We start from the raw sequence: 23,665 nt of genomic DNA, 5'->3' as shown, positions 1-23,665 counted from the left end.
ATTATGAATCTAATCTTTCTTTTGTAGATGCTAGTTAATGTTCTTTTCTTGTTGGAGGAAAAGTGAGCATTGATATCAAGTTGGCAGGTCATTGATATCAAGTTCAATCTTTCTGCCCTCTTAAGTAGATATCAAAAAGGGAACATTTCCTTCAGAAATTGGATCAAAAGTTACAATGAAATGTTGAGCTTAATGCATGTATCTTGTAGCTGCTGTCTAGCTGAATTAATTGACAAATACAATTTTGTTCATTGACCAAATTGAAAAGAATGATCAAATCAATTTAATAAGCTGGGTTACCTTCATATGGATTGCTGAATGCTGCTACATTACCAGGCCTTGAATATACAATCTGCAATCAAATTCACTTATCATTTTCTGCTCAATGCTCTAATTGCAATTACAGATGTATATAATCATAGAACTTGGAGTGATTTTATGATGATATTTGACCTATGTACCTGGTAATTGCCAAGGGTGCGAGATTTAAAACCAGCAGCGCAGTAGTCAAAATAGTATTCCCAAGTCCGTATGAACCTCTCATCAAAACCAAGTTGAAGAATTTTGCTGTGTAGTAAAAGAATAAGAACTTCAACTTGAAGAACATTTGATGGCAATGAATCTCCCTAAATAAAGCTTTTTACCTCTTATTCTCAAAGAAATTCTTTCTCCAACACCTCAAAGTCTGATGGTAATGAATCCCAATGTTTTCCAAATGTTCCACACTGCAAAAGGAATTTAATTTGTAAGAAAACAAAGAGAGAGAAATCACTCTAACAAGTTAATAAAAGCTTGACTTACCAGAGTCTTGATGCAGTAGCCATGGCTGTTGTTAATCTACTTAGTGATGGTAGGCATCCTCCTGGAAATATATATTCTTTTATGAAGTCTGAACTTAGTCGGTATTCATCGTAACGTTCATCGGGTATCGATATGAACTAATAAAGAATCAAAAGTAGTATCAGGACCAAAGATATGTTAGCATTTAACTTGTATATGCCTATAACAATCAAAGCTTCCAACCTGTATAACAAAAAGGCCATTTTCTGCTAATACTGATTCACATGAACCAAAAAAGTCTTCCATGAATTCATGGCCAACAGCCTCTATCATCTCACTGAAGCAGTACAAAAGAGAATCATCACAGTACTAATTCATACATATGGCAAATAAATTCTTTTTCATATTATGAAACTCACCATGATATGATCCTGTCATATTTTTCGGTACTGGGCAATTTTCGATAGTCACAAAGAAGAAACCGAATGCGATCCTAGAATCAAAGTAAAAACTAGATATAAGAAGTAACATACCATACCACAGATAATGTTTTCATTAACAATAGTTGGGAAGAAGAACAATTTTCAATAAGTATGTGAACTGTACCTGAAGGTTGGCATCTTTAACTCTCTTCTCAGCATATTTTAGTTGTTCCTCAGATAAAGTAATACCAGTATAACGACATCCAGTTCGCTTGACAACTTCGATCGCTAAGCTACCCCAACCGCACCCAATTTCCAATACGTGATGGTGTTTATTGATTCTTGCCTAAGAATTAAGACATAAAAAAGTTTGAATACTTAATCATTCTTAACTTCAGTTCGAATTGTAGCTAAAAGAATCACCTTTTCAATGAGAAGAGAGATTTTTCTCATTTGTGCAACCTTCAAATCTTCATTCTCTCCCTATTAACAAAAACAAGATAAAAAACTAAGATTAGTACATATTTGTAACAATGTATCATAAAAGAGTGTATAGAAAATGGTTTAAAAAACAGACCTTAAAGATGGCACATGAGTATGTCATTGTGTCATCCAAGAATAGAGAAAAAAGTTCATTGCTCTGTAGAGCAAAAAGGAAGCAGATATCTTTCAGTCATTCAAGAAAAATGATGCAAAATAACAACGAATCTGAGCTTCTTTTTGAAGGCTAATAAATTATAATAGCAAAAGGAAAGTGATGATATCAAATGAAGGATCAAGAAACTCAACCTTTTACCATCCAAAGACATGGGTTTTCTTATCAAGCTTTCTTAAAAAGGAAGAAAAATAGAAGAGGCAAAAGAGCCCATCGAAAACTATTGAATACCAGGTCATAATGACGGGAGATGTTCCTACGAGCTTGTGTAAGAGTGTTTTGCCTAGAAGCATGCTGAAAAAAATACTTTGCAGATGAAATACAAGCAGTAAATAGCGGCGGTGTCCACCATCCCCTGAAAAATGTAAGTGAATGTTTAGTTCAAAGGAAATGAAACTATGGAGCCAATGGCAGCTCTCCCCATTATATATACCTGTTCTTCTTTAGTTTTGCAATTGAAGAATTTGTATCTCTGCTAGCAATGAGAATCTGCAGAAGAAATCAGCATGACAGAGTCTGTGCAAATTACTGTGAGGATAAACTATCTTGAGATTCAAATCAGAAAAGCTTACCAAGAAAAAATTTAGAAGACCTTCATCTTTATCAACAAAAGAAAAGTCTCCATTGATATATGCATCCGCGAGGCCTAAGTCAGCTCGTGTCGCAATCTGCCAAAATGAATTCTTAAGACTTAGGAACCGTAACAGCCCAAGCCTACCCCTAGCAGGTTTTGTTTTCTTTGGGCTTTTCCTTTCGGGCTTCCCCTCAAGATTTTTAAAACGCATTTGCTAGGGAGAGGTTTCCACACCCTTATAAAGGGTATTTCGTTCTCCTCCCAACCGATGTGGGATCTCACAATCCACCCCCTTTGGGGCCCAGCGTCCTCGCTGGCACTCATTCCTTTCTCCAATCGATGTGGAACCTCCACCAAATCTATCCCGCTTCGTGCCTCAGCCTCCTTGCTGACACATCGCTTGGTGTCTGGCTCTGATACCATTTGTAACAACTCAAGCCCACCACTAGCAGATATTGTCCTCTTTGGGCTTCCCCTCAAAGTTTTCAAAACACGTCAGTTTGGGAGAGGTTTCCACACTCTTATAAAGGGTGTTTCGTTCTCTTCCCGACCGATGTGGGATCTCACAGGAACTAAAGGAGAGTACTTCATGGAGAATGAGCTCCAATCAATCATTTTCTTTGCTAAACTTCATCAGTACAGTTCAAATATATGTCAAGCAGACGTTAGACTTGCATACCTTCCAATAAAATTGGGGACTGTGAACTTTCAAAGCAACTTTTGGAAGGCATTTTTTATCTGTTCCCTCAAAGGTAAATATTGTGCCCCCTTCTTCCATTAAGCTGCGTTGATACAAAACATATCAATTGAGATTACTAGAAATAAAAGAACCACTATGAGAAGCATACGATTATAGTTGTACATAAGCTTACTTTAATGATCCTGAAGTTATATATTGCCCAAGAAATCTAGTTACAAACAAGCGTGCCCCTGTATCTGCTAGCGAAGGCACCATGTGTTTTGGGTTGCTTAAAAGAGTGAAACTATTTCCCAACATATTATGTGCTGCCATAACACCAGCCTGCAAATATTTAGACTTCATTTGTAAATCCATTGAGATATTCAAATTTGAAAAGGCACATGGACACCCTTAAGGAAATTATTATGTAATGATCATTACCTTTAACCCATCCTCGTGGAAGCCATAACCTAAAAAGAAGTAGCATAAATAATAAGACTCCTATTGTAACATCAAAGCATGTCATATTTTAGGATGAGGATGCATGTTGCAGCATTTGAAACTTGGGGGCATTCATTTATATTCCTGCTAAATCCTATCTTTTAGAATGTAGTTTCATCAGGCATGTTTGATTCAGATATGCACATTATAAAAGGTTAAACTAAATGTACTTTAACTAATCTACCCTGATAATTTATAAAATTGTATGCATGCGCACAAACTAATAGTGCAATAGAAACCACTGTGTTTGGACAAAAATGTATGTGCTCAAATATATTAGTGAGAAAAAGATTGGTATTGTGATAAAGTAAGTGATGAGAGACTTCTTAGTGAAGAAATGTGTAGATTAAATGATTGAAAGTCCGGATGTTAGAATGAGAGTGTTTGAATTATGAAGATAGATTTGTAAGATCTCACATCGGTTGGGGAGGAGAACGAAACATTCTTTATAAGAGTGTGGAAACCTCTCCCTAGCATATGCATTTTAAAAACCTTGAAGGGAAGCCCGAAAGGGAAAGCTCAAAGAGGACAATATCTATTAGCAGTGGGCTTAGGTCGTCACAAATGGTATCAGAGCTAGCGAGGAGGCTGAGCCCCGAAAGGGGTGGACACGATCTGGTGTGCCAGCAAGGATGCTAGGCCCCGAAGGGGGGGAGGGGGGTTGGGGGGTCCCACATCGATTGGAGAAGGGAATGAGTGCCAACGAGGATGCAGGGCTCCGAAAGGGGTGGATTGTGAGATCTTACATCGGTTGGGTAGGAGAACGAAACATTCTTCATCAGGGTGTGGAAACCTCTCTCCAGCAAACGCGTTTTAAAAACTTTGAGGGGAAGTCCGGAAGGCTGTTATAAGATTAGTAAGAGAGAAGCTAGAACAAGAAATATGATTGTAAAGAGAAATCAGTGAGAACATGCGCATGTGGAATGGAACTGGTGATGGGTGAGTCCAAAGATGTTGGTAAAAGAAAATATGTTGAAACTTCAGGCATGAACACCTACTCCAATGATTTGTATTCTCCGAATGATGTAACTTTTTATCTTTTCATCATAAATCAATTTTAACAAGACAAGATTCTGATACATTCCATTCTTTATTAAATAAACACCCTTTCTAAACTTAGAATGCAGTAATCTTACCTTGATATGCTCCACAAAACCAAAATTTTCTCTTTCCTTGAATAGTATCAAGCTCAGTTGAAGCTTTTGATGCAGCTACAGATGGGATTGGGTGACCAGTTGACCACTTAAGCAAGATATTCTCTGGCTCTTTATCTGGATTAAGAGTCACAAGAAAAGGAGGACCAGTTTCACCAAGATTCTGCAAGTTCACAATTAAAGGGAGGTATCAAAGCTACATAACTTCAAATAGGAAACTCTTTTCCATGATTAACAGCCAGTTTGCTTTATCCAAGCATTTTCCATCTACAATATTTTCACCCTTTTCCTTTCAGCTAGAAATAATTGGTTCCGAAAAGAATTGAAGTAGCAAACAACAGACATGGAATGTTCATACTCATTTCCTGGAGTGTTTGCATGAGAGGGAACACTCGGAAGTTAAAATAATTAAGAATGAATCCAATTTTCCCTTGAATAAGAATTGAGATAATGTAACAGTCCAAGCCTACCGCTAGCAAATATTTTCTCTCTGGACTTTTCCTTCTAGACTTCCCCTCAAAGTTTTAAAATGCGTCTACTAGGGAGATGTTTTCACACCTTATAAATAATGTTTCATTCTCTGCCTTTTATTCGCAGAGTTTTCATAGTTTGTTGCATCCTTTATAAGATCCAGGATTTCTTTAATATTATGGTCCTGGTTACAGCTTGGTTCTCTGGTTTACATGGTGTTAAGATGGATAAAATATCAGAGTGGATATATGAAAACTAACCTGAAGTACATTGAGCCAATATGTCAAACATACTTTCTTATCTGTATTTCCAAGAAAGTTCCATGCGCTCCATGCTGCTGGGTTTTGGGGCATTAAAGTTTTGTCACGATGGAGATAAATATCACTGCCAATACAGAGAAAATGTTTGTGCATTTTGATGCAACTAGTTCAGGCATCGTTATATTAACTTTAGCAGTTAATAATCTTAAAATAAATATCAATAGTCTATCATCCACAACACTTTGGAACAAAATTTGCCCATTATAGTCTCAACAAAGGTTCATCTGACAGGAGGAATATATCAAGTTCCTAACAGCAGAAAGCAAGAAATACCAAGTATTCTTTGTAGCAAGTCACAACAAAATGAAGCATTAGGATAATGAACCACCCTGATTCTAGCTTATTTTACATTATTCCAAGAAGATAAGGAAATGTAGGATAAGCAAAAGAGATTATGATTCAATCTTGATTTTGATTTTGAGAATTAAGCGGTAACAACCCAAACCCCACCCAAACTCCCAGATATTGTCCTCTTTGGGTTTTCACTTTCGGACTTCCCCTCAAGAGTTTTAAAACGCGTCCAGATAGGTTTCCACACCCTTATAAAGAATGCGTCCTTCCCCTCTCCATCCGATGTAGGATCTCACAATCCACCCCCCTTCGGGGCCCAATGCCCAACGTTCTCGCTGACATTCGTTCCCCTCTCTAATCGATGTGGGATCTCACAACCCACTCCCTTCAGGACCCAACGTCCTCGCTAGCACTCGTTCCTCTCTCCAATCAATGTGGGATCTCACAATCCAACACCCTTCGGGGCCCAGCGTCCTCGCTGGCACTCATTCCCCTCCCCAATCAATGTGGGATCTCGCAATCTACCCCCTTCGGGGTCCAGTGTCATCGCTGGCACTCGTTCCTCTCTCCAATCCAGGTGGGATCTCACAATTCACCCCCTTCAAGGCTCAGTGTCCTTGTTGGCACACCATCTGATGTTTAGCTCTGATACCACCGCTAGCAGATATTGTCCTCTTTGGGTTTTCACTCAAGGTTTTTAAAACGCGTCTGCTTGAGGTTTCCACACCCTAATAAAGAATGCTTCATTCCCCTCTCCAACCGATGTGGGATCTCACATAAGCTAACAATAAAGAGGAGATGAAATGATAATATACCTGTAGGCATATTGGAAAGCACCAAGTACTCTGACTTCTTCCGAGGTTGCTTGATTTCCTAATATTCTTAAAGTATCAGGAGCATGGGTCGCTATTATGCAAGCATCAAACATTTCCTGTGAATCATCTCCATAGCTTACATTACACCCTGATAAATGTTCAATATCAAATATCAACAACCAATGGTAGAACATTGATATCAAAACTCATTGTCAATGATTTGAAAAAAATGAAGAACTGGACATCTTTTAACCATTTAATTATGCACCTTCATCCACTGTTGATATAGACTTAACTTCACAAGAAGTTCTTATCTGACAGCCTCGACTCTCTAGTACTTCTTGTACCTGATTTTTCAAATAAACTTACATTAACTAACGAGTGTCAAGGAAAACATTCAATTGGCTGCTATAAAGTATAAAGGATCAGATCACCTTCTTCACATAAGAATGAGAACGGCATTTGACAGTAAGCCATTGTGGACGACCAAACAACTGTAAATAAGAGAGTTTCATGGTGAGGAGCTCCAAAATTGCCATGATATTAAGAACATGATGAACAAAGACCAACCTGAAGTAGGTGATGATTTCGACAAAACGAAAGGACTGAGAAAGCTGAAAAACTGAGAACTCCCTCAGAAGAACAAGACCAAATCGAACCACACATTGGAACCTAGAGCAATAAGATCAATATTCAATCCCTCTCCACACAATCGACATAAACAAACTCAAGAATTCTACAGTAATCTCACAAGATAAGCCTCTTGAAACAATTCGGAGTAGCCCCTTGACTTGATGAACTCTCCCAACGTCTCATTTCGATCAATATCTGAATTATTCTCCATAACTTCAAGATAACTATCAAAACAAGAACCAATAGGGCCGATCATAAATTTAAACAAACAAACAAACAAAAACCCCAAATCATTGAAGATAATAGCGATAGAACGTACTTGATAACATCGTCCTTAAACTTGAGTATTTCCCGAATCATTTGCCAGAAATATGGATTAAGAATGTTCTTCTTCTGTGCAAATAGACCTGAAACACCATTTCGACTTCCCCATTCATAGCCTCGTCCTTTGTCTAAGCTGACTGAGAAAGACATATCTGAGACTTCCATTTCCACTCCCAGATTCTCGAAAAACTCCATCATATTTGGATAAGTTACCTGTTCATATTCCAAAAGAATGATAATCATTACCTACTGATTCCATGGCGTTCTCATCTTTCTACCAGCCCACCATTGATGATGTTTATACAGCTTGAGAAATAACATCCCATCTCTCATCTAAATTATTTTTTCCCTCTTGAAACTAGAGAGAATTTTTATTTAGAGCTCAACATTTATGTTGAATATCAAGATTGTTATATATTTCTAAATCCATCCATTCAAAAAATATATAATTTTAAATATCGTACTTCCCGTATCAAAAATATCCTTAAAAAAGTTTTTAAAAAAATATACTTTAAAATATTCTTAAACCTTAAAAAAAAAATTAAAAATACCATTTACCGTTATTTAAATAGTAACCGTTAATATTTTATTTCAAAAATATCATTAAACTTTTAAACTGTTTCAAAAATACCTTGAATTTCCAAAAGTTTCATTAATACCCCAAAACTTCTCTAAAAACTTTAAAAAAAATAAATATCTCATACCACGTTCTAAAAATACTAATAAACGTTTAAAAGTAACATCAAAAATGAAATAACAATTTTTAAAAGTTAAATGTTAACGTTAATTTTAAAATTTTAAGAGTATTTTTTAAATATAATACTAAAAGGAAGTGTTTTTTTTAGTTGAAGGGTATTTATGAAACTTTTTAAAGTCAAATGGTATTTTTTTAAACTATATTAATGGTCATATTTTATAATAAAAAAATTAAAGTTTAAAATTATTATTCAAACTTTTAAAAATTTAATTTTTTAGATAAATATAAAATTTACCAATATTAAATATAAAATTTACCAATATCATTTTAGATAAAAATACAAAGTTTAGGGATAATTATTTAGCTTTAAATTTGAGGTATGTAATGAAATAATTTAAAAAAATAAATAGCATACTACTAAGTTCTATTTTTCAATTTACTTTAAAAAAAATTGAAATTATTACTATAATTTAATGGGATAAGTACATTAATTCTCATATTTATTTTAAAGAATTTGAAATTTTATAATTAAAGAACAGCAATATCTTATATAATTAATTGATTGAAAAAAGAAAAAGAAAAAAAAAAGTGTGAAATTCTAAATATTTTCTTAAATAATAGAAAATTTTGTTATATTTAGACTCAAGCCTACTCTTGAACCAAGCAATTTCCAAATTAGAGTTAAAAATGAAATATTATTTAAAAAGAAAAAAACCCTTCCAATTACTATTTTAACCCAATAATAAAAAACTTCACTTTTTATTATAAAAAATATATATTCTCGATTGTTCTCCACGCAGACAGCCCACTTGTCATTAACCCCCAAAAGATAAGACAGCGCCCAAACTCCAGTGACTTGGCATTGCATATTAATAAATTCATTTATTATTTAAATAAAAATATCTTAAAACATCTAATTTAGTATATACTTTTAAATTACCATTCAAATAATAAAGTGGGGTTCGAATCTAGCATGTGACATTATATCCGACTATATAATTCCAATATTTATGATGGACAATATAAAAAAAAAAACATTAAATTCAAAAGGACAATAATGTAATTTTTTTAAATGCGTTACATTTTTTTTTTACCACTAGTTCGAATAGATAATTTAACCCCGGTCTTAAATAAATAAATACACATCTTCTGACCTCGTTTTTTTTTCTAATTCTTAAAAAAAAAAAAAATGCTTCTCAAAATTTTTAAAATATTTTAGTCCAAAAAGTTTTAATATTTTATGTCAGAGGTAAAAATTTGATTATAGATTATAAATATTTAAATTTTAACTTAAAATTTTAGAGAAAATAATATAATGTCTATATTTTCATATTAATTAAATTATATAGTTAATTTTCTTAATTTAAATTAAGTTATATTGATTTGAACAATTAAATGCCTAATATAACCTTTCATGTTTTATATTAATTTAAAACACCATATATATTTATTAAATATATAAAAAATATATTTTTTTGTTTAAATAAAAAATAAAAAATAATTAAATTTATGCTGAACCAATGCAACTAAATCGTCAATCGTCGTCTCTAGAACGACAGTCGTTTCAGATTTATGAGATAGAGAGAGAAACGAGAACCAGAAGAGAGAGAAAGAGAGATCGTACTCGATTGAAGACCATAAATCCGAGGTCCAAATCAAGGCCATCGAAGTGCACCGTTTTGGAATGGCCGCCAAGATAATCTTCCTTCTCGAACAGCACAGCCTCTACTCCAGCTTTGGCCAGAACAAACGCCGAAACCAGGCCGCTGATTCCGGCTCCGACCACCGCGACCTTCATTTTCCTCTCTGCATTCAAAATCGAAACGATTCAGTGCTCTGATTTCGTCTCGAAACCAGAAAATGATCGGAAAATGGAGAGAAACAGAAGCGCATTGACATTGCTAGTACCGAGATTTGCGATTGCGAAGAAATTAGGGCGCGGAAGGTACAGAACGGAATCGCTTTATGCAGAGAAAATGGAGAAGGAAAGGAAGAAGGCGATACTAAAGGAAGCCGCTCACGTCTTTCGTCGAGCTTTGGCTCTGACTTCACGAGCAAGAAGAAGGGATAAGGACCATTTGACCCTCGTTCGAGGCATATGGGAGGGAAATTCACTCCCCTCTAAATTACTAAACAGCCCTTCCAACATGGATACACCCACTTGTCGGCACGGTGACAGTCTCATCTTGGAAATTATTAAAAAAACTTTTAAATTTTTAATTTTATTAAAAAAAAAACTTTTAAATTTTTTAATAATATCTCTAATTTATCAAAAAAAAATCTCAAAATTACCCTCAAAGTCTCGGTTAAAATTATGATAAATAATTTTTGTATTTAAAATGACGTTTTAAAATAATCTTCTTGATCGAGCTCTAACTTAGCTCATTTTAACTGTGACTTTAACTCGGGTTTGTATTCGAGTAGAGAATGTAGGAAAAAAAATTGAGGAGAAAAATAAGAAAATGGTAAATGTCGTAATACACGAAAAGTCTAGTCCAATTGGTCCACACGCAAGGAAGAAATTAATTACTTGTTGGAAGCCTCGTGTTTTATTCTCCATTTTGATATCTACTGGATTCATAAGTTTATTTTCGGATTACCATCCTAATTTTACACGTAGTTAAATTATTTAAAAAACTTAATAATAAAAATTGAAATAATTAATTAAGGTAAAATTTAGACTGAAAAATAAATAATTTTAAATTAATACCAAATAAAAATAATATAGAAGCTTAAATACCCAATAATATCTAAACCTACTTTCAAAACTTTTAATTATAAATTTTATTTTCCGTTTATATATATATTCTTGTGTGATAATTTATATATTTACGTGTATTTATTTCATCCGTCTATTATTTTAAATTTTTTTATTGGAAGGTTAAGCTTGGCCATACATTCATGGGACAATATGATAAAAGTAGTAAAAAGACATTTATTTATTTATTTATTTATTTTATAATAGACATTTAAAATTTTAAAATAACGAGAGATATAAATTATTAGCAAATATTATTATCCTTGCAATTATTTATACCGTCATCTTCTTTATTGCTGTAATTATTTTTTATTATTCATTTTATTCATAAATTAAAAAAAATCAATTAGATTCTCGAAAGAATAAAAAATTAAAAAAAACCAATAATTATTTGCATAAGATGATGAAATAATTTTAAGATTTCATATGCTATTTTTATGAGATTTTTATATAGTATTGTTGGGCGTGACAGCCCATATTTTCATACAATATTGATAAAAATATAAATAAAATTAAAACAAGATCAAATAATATATATACCTATAATTAATATATAACTATAGTTAAATGCGCGAGGTAGGCCCTTCTTTAATTTACTTATTTTTCACATTATGTCATTGTCCATTAATTACATAATTATAAGTATCGATTAATTAATTAACCATTAATTATTATAATAGATGCATATAATTTTAAATGTTTATGACAGCTATCATCCTTTAGAGTCGATGTAATTAGGAGTAAATTGTTAATAGTAAAAAAATAATAATCATGGATGACTTTCTTTTGACATTATTAAACTATGGTTAAAACTGGCTTATTTTAGATAATAAATAATATTTAATACTAATTAGTAAATTAATAAAAATACTTTAAATATCTTATCTTTAAAATACTCATGAATTTTATAAAATAATATTAGAACGTTGGTAAATAATTCATGAGGTATTGATAGACGGTTAATGACAATACAAAGTAATGGTACTCTAAATTTTTATGGATACGGTAAAAGTAATTTTAATTTTTTTTTAAAGTTGAGTATTTTTTAAATATTATTTAACGAAAAAGGCCAAAAACGAAGTGGACCAGAACTGTGAGCTAGGAAGTCCTTCGAATTGGGTTCTTTTTTGCAGTGGCGCATGACCCATGAGATGTTATGACGTATCATGTATGATGGACATGTACGACATACCACAACTATGTAAATATGTCATAGAGATAATTCATGCAATAACAAGTATTAAGTATTACGTGCATTGTTACACTAAACAGTGATTTTAAATACGATACTTCGGACATTTTGTATGTCACACGAGCATAGATTACTTCTTCAACTATTACGTGCGTTCCATTTTGTATGAGTGTGTGTTGACCTATAGTTAGGCACAGAGATACATATATGAGTTTGCCTAATAAATTACCATGGGTAGAAAATTATTTTGCATCCAACCATATCCAAATATGTACACGAGTCTACCTAGTAGGAGCTCCCTTAATTATCGAGGAGTTAGGAAGAGATTATGTCGAGATGAGTTAGTTGATCACGTTTTACTATAGATAAACAAATATTTAGAGACAAAATATTTTTTTTTTTTTAAGATATAAATTCAATATAAACAAATAATTGTCCAGGTAATCAAATATCTAGAGACGAGGAAGAACCATTTTTGTCTATGAATCTAAATTACTCGACAATGAAATTAACCCCCTACCAATAGTTATATACTGCGAGCAGTTGTTGTTACTTTATTCCTTGCATATATAACACCTCTTTCAAAATCTCTCATTCGAAAATCTTTATCTGCCCTCGTTTTCTAAAACCTTATTCTTAAATCGAGGTCAAAGGCTCGAACATACGTTGCTTTACTGTAGGCGACGTAAGAACTAATTGTCTTAGCTCACTTATTGCTGAAAAGTGAGTACGACACAATCAGAAGTCCGCTACCATAAAAAATGTAATGGAGTAAATTTTAAATAAATAATGATCTTTTTAAGTAATAGTATTTCTTATAATAATTAAATGGTTAATATTTGGTTGACTAATCGAATGGGTCAGCCCAAGCTCGACCAAACTTTGGATGTAAGAGTTGACCCACGAGCTCCACTATTTTAAACCAGGTTGGCCCAACCAAAGCCCAAATAATGCTTTAAGCAGAGATTTAATTTTATCTTGTGAAACTATCTGACGTTTAGAATGATAATTAATGTTTTGTCTACTTAGTTAAATTATTAAATTTTTAAAAATAAATATATAATTTATAATCGGAACATATTTTTATTTTTTAAAAAATTGATTTAATCTTGAAAATTAAGTTGTTGGGATAAAGGATTGAATAATGATTGAAATTGAAAAATATTAAAAGAAATAATAATTTTTATTTATGTTGGAAGGAAAAAGAAATGGGTATTTAAACGATCCACGCGGCGGCAGAGCTGAGGAGGGAGAAATCGTTCCACGACTGCGAGTGACTGGAGAGAAAAATTGCAGAGAAAAAAGCCCTCAAATTTTCTCCACACGCCATTCCAAACCCTCAATTTAGGTTTTTTCTCCTCCTCCATTGCCATTCCAGCTTCTCTCTCTTTCTCTGCAGGTTGCCTGAGCAGACTGCAACGCCGCGCTTCGCGTTCCTACTGTTCTGTCTAAGGTTATCTGATCGTTTTTTTCTTGATTCTTCTGTTGCTGCTGTTCTTTTAATCCTTCTGAGCTGCCATTGAGTCGTTCTGTTGATGTTGTTTTGTTTCCAGCGCGAGAAATTATGGAGAATGGTGTTACATGTAACACTAGTCATTGTTTTTCTTTCCTGTTAGTGGTTTGTACATTTTTTTTCATGTGTCTGGGCTAATCAGAGGTTTGGGATTTACAGCATGCTAATTAAGTAGGAAAAGATGGGCTAATTCTCTTGTAAGTGTCTCAAGCTTTGGGTTGTGTTGTGTCTTCTTGTGGTCAACCTGAGTAATAAGCGATCAGGAAGTGAGAAAATAGTCGATGTAAACCGTTCTTTTCAAGTAAATTCTGTCTGCATTGTAGCTTGCGAGGTTAAGTTTTGATTCATTCAATGCGTGGTTTTGGTAATTGATGTTATCTTTTGTTTTCTTTTTTAAATCGTGTATTTATTGTTTTGTAGGATTATAGAATGTGCAAGTGATTGCATAACACGGAGGATTCCCACATTGACCAGTTATTGGTCTTTCGTGGTTAATGCGGACTTTGTTTGAGAAGACACTATCATATTATATCGTCCGTTTTAGTAGGGGCTGATGAGCTCGTATAGTTTCTCAAAACATTACAGCAGAAGAAGTAAAAAGCAGACACTGAGCAACTCTAATGATGAAAGTGCAGCTCGGACTAGGCCTCTCAGCTTTGAAGATATTATGCTTAGAAGGAAGAATAAAGGGTCAGCTGATACTGTTGAGGTCGGTGTCACAGGTAGCCATTCAAGGAGGGAAAGCATAGATAAGCTCAGCACCGATAATTGTGCATCTGAAAGGCATTTTCGTCACGGTAAAGGTGCTTCTCTTGATGTGCAAAATCTTTCATTGGAGGAATCGGGCAAGGATAGTTCAAGACGGAAAAAAGAGGAGACATTGTTGAAGGACAATATGGAGGTTAGAAGTGATCGAAATAATTATGATTCTGAATTGACACTGATGGGTAAGCTGAAATACGATGCAAATGGAAATGATAAAAAACAGAAGTATGGCCAGGAAAATGTTGGTCGGGGAAAAAAGAACCAGAGTTCAAGGGTTGATATTGAAAAGGAAACTGGAAAGAGGCATTCAAGAGATAGCAAGGCTAAACGTGAAGATCTCGGTAGGGGGAACTTTGAAAGAGGTGGTAAGAGAAAAGATCAAAATGGTGACGATGAAGGGAATAGAGACAAGTATGCTGCAAAGAGACATGATCATGGTAAACACCATGACCCAGAAAATAGAGAAAGAAAGGAAGCTAAAGCATCGTTGACTTCAAATTATGAAGATTCAAGATTGCAAAGAAGACGGAAAAGAAGCCAAGATCGTGAAAGTAAACATAGAAGATCTGTGTCACTTTCTCCAAGGCCACACAAGCACTCGTCTAAGTTAGTGAGGCAGAAGGAGTTGCCATTAGATTCTCATGTAAAGAAGTCTGGAAGATGGCGTTCTGATAGTGATAGAACAGGGGATTTGACCAACAGTTCCAATAGCCAATACAGGCGACATTTTGGGTCAACTAGTGGGCTGGGTGGCTATTCACCTAGAAAGAGAAGAACTGAGTCTGCTATCAAGACTCCTTCACCGGTTCAATCACCAGAGAAGAAAGATGAAGGGTTGGATGTTCCTCCAACAGAAAAAATTGGATTATTTTCTAGTTCAATTAATTCCAACTTTCAGCCGTCAAATGCTACAGTTTCCTCGGGCATTATTAATGTTCAATCTGGTGGTGCAATCTTTTCTTCAGTTATAGGGAAATCTTTAACAGGGGTCTCTTCAAATAATATAGAAATGAAGACAAATGTTTCTCTTGATTTGATTCAGCTGACCCAAGCTACCCGGCCAATGAGGAGGCTTTATATTGAAAACTTACCACATTCTGCATCTGAGAAAGCAATCATTGATTGCCTGAATGGTTTTCTTACATCTTCAGGCGTTAATCACATCAAAGGAACACTGCCATGTATTAGTTGTATTGTAAGTGCTTTATTCTATGTTCTAAATGCGTGTCGCTATTTTCTTATGATGCTGTTTGATGAGAGTTTTGGTGCATACCACCACTTGTGCAGATACACAAAGACAGGGGGCAAGCTCTTGTCGAATTTCTAACTCCTGAAGATGCTTCAGCAGCTCTTTCGTTTGACGGAAGTGACTTCTCTGGCTCCATTCTAAAGATTCGGCGCCCAAAAGATTATGTTGAGATTGTTGTAAGAATAAATATCCAGAATTCTTGACCGTCTCCATTCTCATGATACCCTCAAGATATATTACAATTTGCATTTGTTGAATTAATAATTCCATTGATTGGATGAGTAGTATAGTAGTAAGGCAAACCTAAAATTGTTAAACCATGATTTCCTAGGTGTAAATACCCTGCATGACTATCTTCTAATTGCTGGGACCTTTGTTTGTTTCCCATGACTAAATTTTTATTTTCTTGAAGTTTGATATGCTTTTGTCTTGAATTCTTTGATTCTTTTGTTACAAAAGTATGTTGTGCCAGTAAATGAGGATTTAGATGAAGTTGTCATACATTTTCTTTTTCTGGGATTGGGGAGGTAATCTGTGGCACTTTTTTCCTGCCTGCTCTCTAGAATGTTTGGTTAGAAAAATACTGGAGAATCTCCCTTTAAGTAAGTTCTGCGTCATGTGGATACGTGTTTTAGTTTAGTAGTGTGCAAAATGTGGATGCTAGGATGGCTTGTAGCGTTGGAGAATGGCATATGTTATATTTAGGCATGCGACTTGGGGATGATCCTATTGAAAACATTTTTTGAATGCAGTGATGGGAAGTATAGATAAGGATGAGTAAGTGGGAAATGTGGTTTTTAAGATTTGATTATGTTTATGCTAGTTCTTGGGGGTAGTATTTGCGCACATGAAGGATAGTCAGGATAGAATTCCTTTTATTTAATGAAGCCCTCTGTTCAAGGGATGTTTGCAAGTGGATGAGATCGGCTTAGATATCTTAGTTGAAGATGGGATTACAAGTACTTATGAATTGGGGGAGACTCAAGTTGTGGAGTGGTGGAGTTGACCAACGGTGTAGAGGAATTTCCCTGAATCTTGAGAATGAGAATGTAGGGATTGTTGTTTATTGTTGGGGTATTACTGTTAAAATAACTCATCAAGTGCATGGATCAATTCTGGATTTTCCTACAAAAAAAAAAAAAAAAGGTTATGCTCGGGCATGTTGTTAACACAATGGGAGGACCTATTATTTAAGGAAGGCTCTAAATGATTACGAGCGAAGATGTTGTAGTGAACTCCCTCACAATTTTTTAAGGTGCACGAGCCTATAAAAAAATAAGGTTAAAACTTAAAAGTGGTGGATAGTCAGGCTCCTCTAGGGCTAATAAGAGTTTAAAATTAAGATAGACAATGTAACGCCCCAGATCCATCGCTAGCAGATATTGTCCTCTTTGGGCTTTCCCTTTCGGGCTTCCCCTCAAGGCTTTAAAACGCGTCTGCTAGGGGATGGTTTCCACACCCTTATAAATGGTGATTTGTTCTCCTCCCCAACCAACGTGGGACATCACAATCCATCCCCCTTCGGGGCCCAGCGTCCTCGTTGGCACTCTTTCCTTCCTCCCATCGATGTGGGACCGCTCTCAAAACCACCCCCCTTTGGAGCCCAGTGTCCTTACTGGCACACCGCCTCGTGTCTACCTCCTCTTCGGGGAAGAGCGAGAAGGCTAACACATAGTTCGGTGTCTGGCTTTGATACCATTTGTAACGCTTTAGATCCACCGCTAGCAGATATTGTCCTCTTTGGGCTTTCCCTTTCGGGCTTCCCCTCAAGGCTTTAAAACGCATCTGCTAGGGGAAGGTTTCCACACCCTTATAAATGGTGGTTTGTTCTCCTCCCCAACCAATGTGGGACATCACAATCCACCCCCCTTCAGGGCCCAGCGTCCTCGTTGGCACTCTTTCCTTCCTCCCATCGATGTGGGACCGCTCCCAAATCCACCCCCCTTTAGGGCCCAGTGTCCTTACTGGCACACCGCCTCGTGTCTACCCCCTCTTCGGGAAAGAGCGAGAAGGCTAACACATAGTCCGGTGTCTGGCTCTGATACCATTTGTAACGTCCTAGATCCACCGCAAGCAGATATTGTCCTCTTTGGGCTTTCTCTTTTGGGCTTCCCCTCAAAGCTTTAAAACGCATCTGCTAGGGGAAGGTTTCCACACCCTTATAATAAATGGTGGTTTGTTCTCCTCTCCAACCAACGTGGGACATCACAATTGGAAGAAAATCTCTTGCTACTGATACCATATTAAACCAGAAACATATAGCTCAAGGGTTGGTCTTGTGAGTGGTAAATGATATCTTGTTATGTAGTCACTTGACAAATATGCCTAACTATGGAATTATTAATTCAAATTCAATTTTTTTCATGCGACAAGGAGGTGTACTTATCCATATTTTTGTCTAGCATGTCTACATTTTAAATTAAGGGATTCAAGAGCAGGATTTGAGGTTATCACTCCGTACCTTTTTGCCCCTAGTCAAACCTCCTTTTCTTTTTCCTTTTCTCGCAACAAATTATTAGCTCAGGTTTATAAAATTATTTCATGTTTTCTTTAGCTTATATAGAATCTGTTTCTTCATCCATGTTATTTCAGTTTCTGAGGTCTATTGTGGTTACTATCATGTAGCAGGTTTTCAGACAGTTACTATTTTCATGCAGACTGGTGGCCTGGACAAGTCAGTGGCCGTGGTAAATAAAATCATTGATACTGTCGAGGACTCACCAAATAAGGTATGCATTTAAGTTTTTAACACTGAGCAGCAGCATGTTACTTTTTGCTTATGATGAGGAGTGAAGTCTCCAGTTGTTTACTTATTATTATTATTTATTTTTGGTGAGGGGTGGAAAGAGAACAAAAAGGTAAATGAGGTAAGAAATGTCTTTATCTTTCCCCACTTATGCAACTCTTAGTTACCTATCACCTTTTTTTTGGGATAAAAGTTACCTTTCACCATGTTGGACCAAGAAACTCTGGCTCTTCATAAAATGATCATGTAAAATTTGAACAAGAAAATCACTGAAGATGGCTGGCTGAAGAAGAAAAATGCCGAAATCATCCTTCAGGACCAGCTTGTTAATTAATGTTAATTAGCTTTCGTTTTCAAGTAATTGTAACCATGGAGGTTTCTAATCCTTAGCTGCACCAAACACAACCCAACTAAGGAGGTTGCTTACCATGATGGGCCTTCCCATTACCTTATGGACCGAACCTTTGGACCTACAAGGAAAATAGAGTGATCAATTCTCATTTATTACATCACTACTTCAGCACATTTTTCTTTAAACCATTTTCAAATGCATTCGTTGGTAATTCCAAGTATTACCAATGCCTAGATCCATTAAAGAAAATTTTTTCCCAGAATGACTGCCCCTTCCTAGTTCCTACTCCCAAATGAAGTTTCTGAATGGCATCTCCTTTTTCCACCTTCATAGGGACCCTGAATGAAGAAAAGTATTTATTCCATTTTGAAATTTTATTTTGAACTCTTTCCATAAACTGGTCCAAATAGTTGAGGCTTAGGATTTCTCTGAGGTTGAGTATAAAAAGTATTTGATAGTAACTTTCTTGTTTTCATTTTCATTTCATTTTTTTTTTTTCTCTTCTCAGGTTGAGTAAAGCTATTAGAATTCTAGTGTTTTAGCATCATTTGAATATTTACTATTTTGCTGTCTATAGTCTGAATGGTACTCCCTGGTTTATTTAATATACAACTTTTCTGACATATAGAGGGGGCAATGGGTTGTTTTGATATATTTTGCACCACACATCATCATTAGAGCACTGGATTTGTCTATATCACTGTATTTGACAAACTAAAATTACTCGTGTCCTATTAAGCTATTCTTGTCTAAACTTGAATAAGTTTATCGAGTTATTACTACTCTTAGTGACCTTATTTTTCTGCTTTGACTATGTTGAACTTTGTTGCAGATTTTCATTGCTGGGATCTCAAATAGAATATCATCTGAAATGGTAATTTGAGGAAATAGTATTTTCACCTTGTAAATGATCATACCTTGTATATGATCTTTACCTTTCACTACTGTTTTCACTTTGTAATATACATTCGGGGATTGTTTCTTTGTTGTTGTTCTCCAGCTTAGAGATATTGTTACTGCATTTGGACCTTTGAAGGCCTTTCACTTTGAGATGAACGATGATCTTAATGAACGTTGTGCCTTTTTGGAGGTAAATTTTCATGTCTTACGTGCTTTACTTCACCATGCTCGTCTCAAGTGCTATTTCATTATTTGTAATGATTTGGGAAGGATCTATATTGTTGGGAAGCATCATGTTTACACGAACACTTCCAGTCAGAAAATGATACTCCATAATAATTCTTCAAATACTACATTGGAAGCATGTGATATCCTCTAGTATTTTGTTTCTGTACATTAACTTTTTAAGTTCTAGATGTTGTCTCTTTTTGATAAATGCTTCGGACTCAATATTCCTTTTATTATTATTATTTACGATGTATTAATGATATATGTCAATATGGTTACAATTTAAATTGTTCATGAAAGAGTTCAAATCACCTTGTATTTATAGTTTTACTTTGTAAAATTAAAAAATGTAAAGGAAATTGTCTGCACCAGTTCATGACATTTTAAGTGATTCATTTTATTTGACCAATCATTGATATTCACATTATTCTTTATCATCTCTGTCAAGTCTTAGACCTAGAAAACATGTTATCGTTTTACATCATATGCTTAAAGGAAGCTTGAGTAGATAGCACATATAGGATAATAATATCCTTGCATTATTTTTTTGGTAGTATATGCAATCCCTTAAGACTTGATTTAGTGATTTTTCCTTAATGCTTCTTGATCACAGTCTTAGTCCGGGAGTTGGTGACTTCAGTTAGTAGTGTTCTGTCATCCTCCTCAAGAGGGGCAAATATGGGTTGCTTCTTATTACAGTGAAAGATTCAACGTTCAAAGTTTTACTGATTAATGGGCGCTTTAAAATCTTTTGGTTTCTAACCAATGCACATAGAATGCTATTTTCTCTAGGAATCAGCAGACCAATGCAAAGCTGAAGGTAAAAATGCAATGAAGTGTGCTATTTGTCTTTGAACTTGCTTATAACCGCCATAAGTGAGACTCCAGCTATTGTAATACCCAAACATGGGTTTCTTAATAGGTTCAGTTTGCTTTCTGGTGGAAATATTGCAGGATAGATTATTGACTTTGGGATTTCTTGTTGACATTTGGTTTTAGACTTTCACATATGAATATATGCCTTGGTTCTGATGGATGGACCTTTTGCCACTATAAACTGCTATGTTCCGGACATGTTGTATGATCTTTTTAGTGTGTTTACCTTTATGTACTCGCAGCTCTGTTTTATATCAACATGCTCTAGAACTCTCATTTGTGGACGTATGTTAGGTAATTGTATATTCACCAATGACAAAATACTCAAATGACTCTTCTCAGCTATTTAACTAGGCGAAACTGTTCGCACAATATTCAGAGTGAATGCATGATGAAGTTTCATATTTCTTCGTACCTTTTAGGCAGCAACATCTGTGTTAAAGCTATTCACGATGTTCATGTATTGTATTGTTGCCACTGTAGCCGTGGTCCATGGCAATCCTTGATCATTAAATCAAGACTTGTTGTTTGCTGGTTAACAAGCATGGTATCAATTAAATTATTAAGTTCTTTTACTTTTGAATAGGTAATAGCACTTCTTATTTGCACGTAGAAATGCTGGCCTGTTTTTATCTCGAATTTTCGTGATGCTTAATTTATATGTCATTTCCTAGCCAAAAAGAAAGCATGAATAAGTAAAGCCCTCGTGCTTCAATATCATTCCCTCCGTTTAACTTTTGTATTATATGCCATTTATTTGATCAATCTTCTTTTCCCTGACCACAATTCCACTTAATTTAATTATCAGTATGTCGACCAATCAATTGTCTCCAAAGCTTGTGCTGGTCTAAATGGTATGAAGATTGGAGGGGAAGTACTAAAAGTGTTTCCAGCTGTTCCATTTACATCATTGGTATTAATGCTATTATCCTTGTTTTCCTAATTTTATTTTGAAATTTTTATTTTTTATTTCATATACTGGTTTGGCCCTTGCTTATCAAGTAACATTTGTCAGGAACGTAATGAATGTCAACCATGGTATGGGATCCCAGAGCATGTGAAACCTCTTCTTCAACAGCCAACAGTAGTGTTAAAAGTTAATAATGTGGTACGTTAATTTTTTTTTTGCTTACTCCTGAAACCACTCACCTCCCCCACCCAACAGAAAATGAAAACATAGGCACACACATATACAGTCACTATGCAGTTTAATGGTCAAAGTGGTTATTTACAATCTTCCGATGAGGCATTTTCTTTTTGGAACCAGTTTAATGCAGATGTCCTCCCAGTACTCTCTGAGGCAGATATTGATGAAGTTCTTGAAGATATTCGGGTTGAATGTGCTAGGTCCTGAGAATTACTATTAGTGTTACTAATTATGTTACTAATCGTGTTATCTTTCCTTTAATGTGATTGTTGTCAAATAATCCATGCAATTTTGTAGGTTTGGGACAGTTAAATCCATGAACTTTGTAAAGCCATGTAATGGCTGTTTCAGTGCTGAAGAAGATTACAAGAACATTAGTGATATCACTGATGTGGAGATCAAGCATGAGATTCAGGAAAACTGCACAATGGCGATTTCAAGAAATGGTAATGATGTCGAAGATAATAACGTTAACCTTGACAATTGCCCCAATGATACCAATCAGAGGCAGGGTAATTGCCCTGGCAATGGTAGACATCAAGACGAAGTTGAGGTCAAATTGTGTCGAATGGGTCAAGATGATGCTACACGTTTTGAAATTGTAGCTTGTGAGAATGCTTCGGAAAGAATCCCTCGCGGACTCTCTGAACAGCAGAGCAGCCCAGGAAATCAACATCAGGATGCAAAAGTAGCTGAAACAATCGAAACCAATGAAATTAGCCCGGATAAGAAATCAGTGTGTATAGATGATTCAGCTATGGTGAGAACAGATTTCGACACGTCTGAGAAGAGCGAGAAGGACGATCCTAGAAATAATCTGGCAAGTTTATTTGTGTTGGGGAGCGTTTTTGTCGAGTTTGGTAGAACGGAAGCCTCGTGTATGGCAGCACACTCTTTACATGGAAGGATTTATGATGGACAAGAGATTAGCATTGAGTACATTCCCCATGATCTCTATCGAAAGAGGTTTCCTAAATGATAAGTTAAATACTGAATGTGGTGATTTATCTAGTCGATGAGGTCCTTCGCCATGAAAGGTCCACTTATTGGCAGAATTCATTACTGAAGAAGGCATTTGTTGATGGCTCATTTTAGGTCAGCCTCAATCAACTTTTTTTATCATTTAGCTCGACAAGTCATTTCTCGAGCACCGCATCGATGATATACTGAAATGAAAGCCTAGGAGAGTATAACACTCCCCATAGCTTGGAGGAAGCCTTATAACTAAGCCCTTGTACATTTCTGATAGATTTTCTCTATATGCTTAACAGGTGCAAGGAACTAGGTTATGGTCGTGAAAGATTTACGGGTTCTTTTACTGCCGAGCTCTCGACATTCTCTCGAGTCTGACCTTTGTTGTTGACGATCTCTCCTTCGTTGTTGAATTAGGTACTTTATTACAAGAGATCATGATCCTTCATCTCTGTTTTGTTTACCTTATATAGTAATACAGTACGTAATGGAGTGGGCCACCCCATAAAGTTCATAAATGATAAGACATTTTTAGTAGTAATCTTCTTTTTTTGCATGTTTTTAAGCTAGATTTATAAGTTTGGTGCAAGGTTCTTATACCATTTGGATGCAACTTTGTTAAGAAGCTGATCATGGGGAACTAAGATTTTG

At 35.3% G+C, this 23,665-nt stretch overlaps 2 protein-coding genes across 5 annotated transcripts; one reads left to right on the top strand and one right to left on the bottom strand.

Annotated features, from left to right (window-relative positions):
* Positions 1–162: 162 nt before the first annotated feature.
* On the bottom strand, positions 163–10,418 carry LOC111460281 (tuberculostearic acid methyltransferase UfaA1-like). 3 transcript variants are annotated; one of them, XM_023103466.1, is made up of 25 exons: positions 10,225–10,418; positions 9,941–10,122; positions 7,615–7,832; positions 7,414–7,519; positions 7,233–7,334; positions 7,097–7,156; positions 6,931–7,009; positions 6,663–6,810; positions 5,497–5,620; positions 4,748–4,928; positions 3,552–3,580; positions 3,304–3,452; positions 3,111–3,213; positions 2,430–2,525; positions 2,291–2,346; positions 2,089–2,212; positions 1,780–1,842; positions 1,626–1,685; positions 1,387–1,548; positions 1,200–1,273; positions 1,024–1,117; positions 802–938; positions 645–725; positions 462–567; positions 163–352 (listed from the first exon to the last, which is right to left on the bottom strand). In XM_023103466.1, exons 2-25 carry the CDS (start codon positions 10,112–10,114, stop codon positions 284–286), a joined length of 2,595 nt encoding a protein of 864 aa, XP_022959234.1. In that variant the 5' UTR covers positions 10,115–10,122; positions 10,225–10,418; the 3' UTR covers positions 163–283. The 3 variants fall into 3 exon arrangements, with proteins under 3 accessions (XP_022959234.1, XP_022959235.1, XP_022959236.1); XM_023103467.1 differs by lacking the exons at positions 9,941–10,122; positions 10,225–10,418 and adding an exon at positions 7,866–7,982 and having other exon boundaries at positions 7,615–7,756; XM_023103468.1 differs by lacking the exons at positions 6,931–7,009; positions 7,097–7,156; positions 7,233–7,334; ... (2 more) ...; positions 9,941–10,122; positions 10,225–10,418 and having other exon boundaries at positions 5,497–5,570; positions 6,663–6,736.
* Positions 10,419–13,507: 3,089 nt separating this feature from the next.
* Positions 13,508–23,614, top strand: LOC111460135 (splicing factor U2af large subunit B-like). Of its 2 annotated transcripts, XR_002713379.1 has the most exons (11): positions 13,508–13,719; positions 14,200–15,739; positions 15,832–15,969; positions 18,451–18,522; positions 19,724–19,765; positions 19,892–19,981; positions 21,704–21,808; positions 21,911–22,003; positions 22,163–22,242; positions 22,340–23,137; positions 23,314–23,614. XR_002713379.1 is itself a non-coding variant. In XM_023103251.1 (10 exons), exons 2-10 carry the CDS (start codon positions 14,333–14,335, stop codon positions 23,019–23,021), a joined length of 2,709 nt encoding a protein of 902 aa, XP_022959019.1. In that variant the 5' UTR covers positions 13,733–13,877; positions 14,200–14,332; the 3' UTR covers positions 23,022–23,614. The 2 variants fall into 2 exon arrangements, 1 of the variants encoding a protein (XP_022959019.1); XM_023103251.1 differs by lacking the exon at positions 13,508–13,719 and adding an exon at positions 13,733–13,877 and having other exon boundaries at positions 22,340–23,614.
* Positions 23,615–23,665: the final 51 nt, after the last annotated feature.

Source organism: Cucurbita moschata, unplaced genomic scaffold (genome assembly GCF_002738365.1).
Source record: "Cucurbita moschata cultivar Rifu unplaced genomic scaffold, Cmos_1.0 Cmo_Scf00023, whole genome shotgun sequence".
In the NCBI taxonomy this organism is placed as follows: Eukaryota; Viridiplantae; Streptophyta; class Magnoliopsida; order Cucurbitales; family Cucurbitaceae; genus Cucurbita; species Cucurbita moschata.
This window is presented reverse-complemented; position numbering and strand designations above follow the sequence as displayed.

Excerpts from the sequence above, each read along its gene's own strand:
- LOC111460281 (XM_023103466.1), bottom strand. The coding sequence starts at position 10,114 with ATGAAGGTCGCGGTGGTCGGAGCCGGAATCAGCGGCCTGGTTTCGGCG. Across the intron at positions 7,520-7,614 it reads TTTAAGGACGATGTTATCAA|TTATCTTGAAGTTATGGAGA; the intron begins GTACGTTCTATC and ends TTGTTTTGATAG. Across the intron at positions 726-801 it reads GCTACTGCATCAAGACTCTG|TGTGGAACATTTGGAAAACA; the intron begins GTAAGTCAAGCT and ends TTCCTTTTGCAG.
- LOC111460135 (XM_023103251.1), top strand. The coding sequence starts at position 14,333 with ATGAGCTCGTATAGTTTCTCAAAACATTACAGCAGAAGAAGTAAAAAG. Across the intron at positions 15,740-15,831 it reads TGCCATGTATTAGTTGTATT|ATACACAAAGACAGGGGGCA; the intron begins GTAAGTGCTTTA and ends CCACTTGTGCAG. Across the intron at positions 18,523-19,723 it reads TCGAGGACTCACCAAATAAG|ATTTTCATTGCTGGGATCTC; the intron begins GTATGCATTTAA and ends ACTTTGTTGCAG.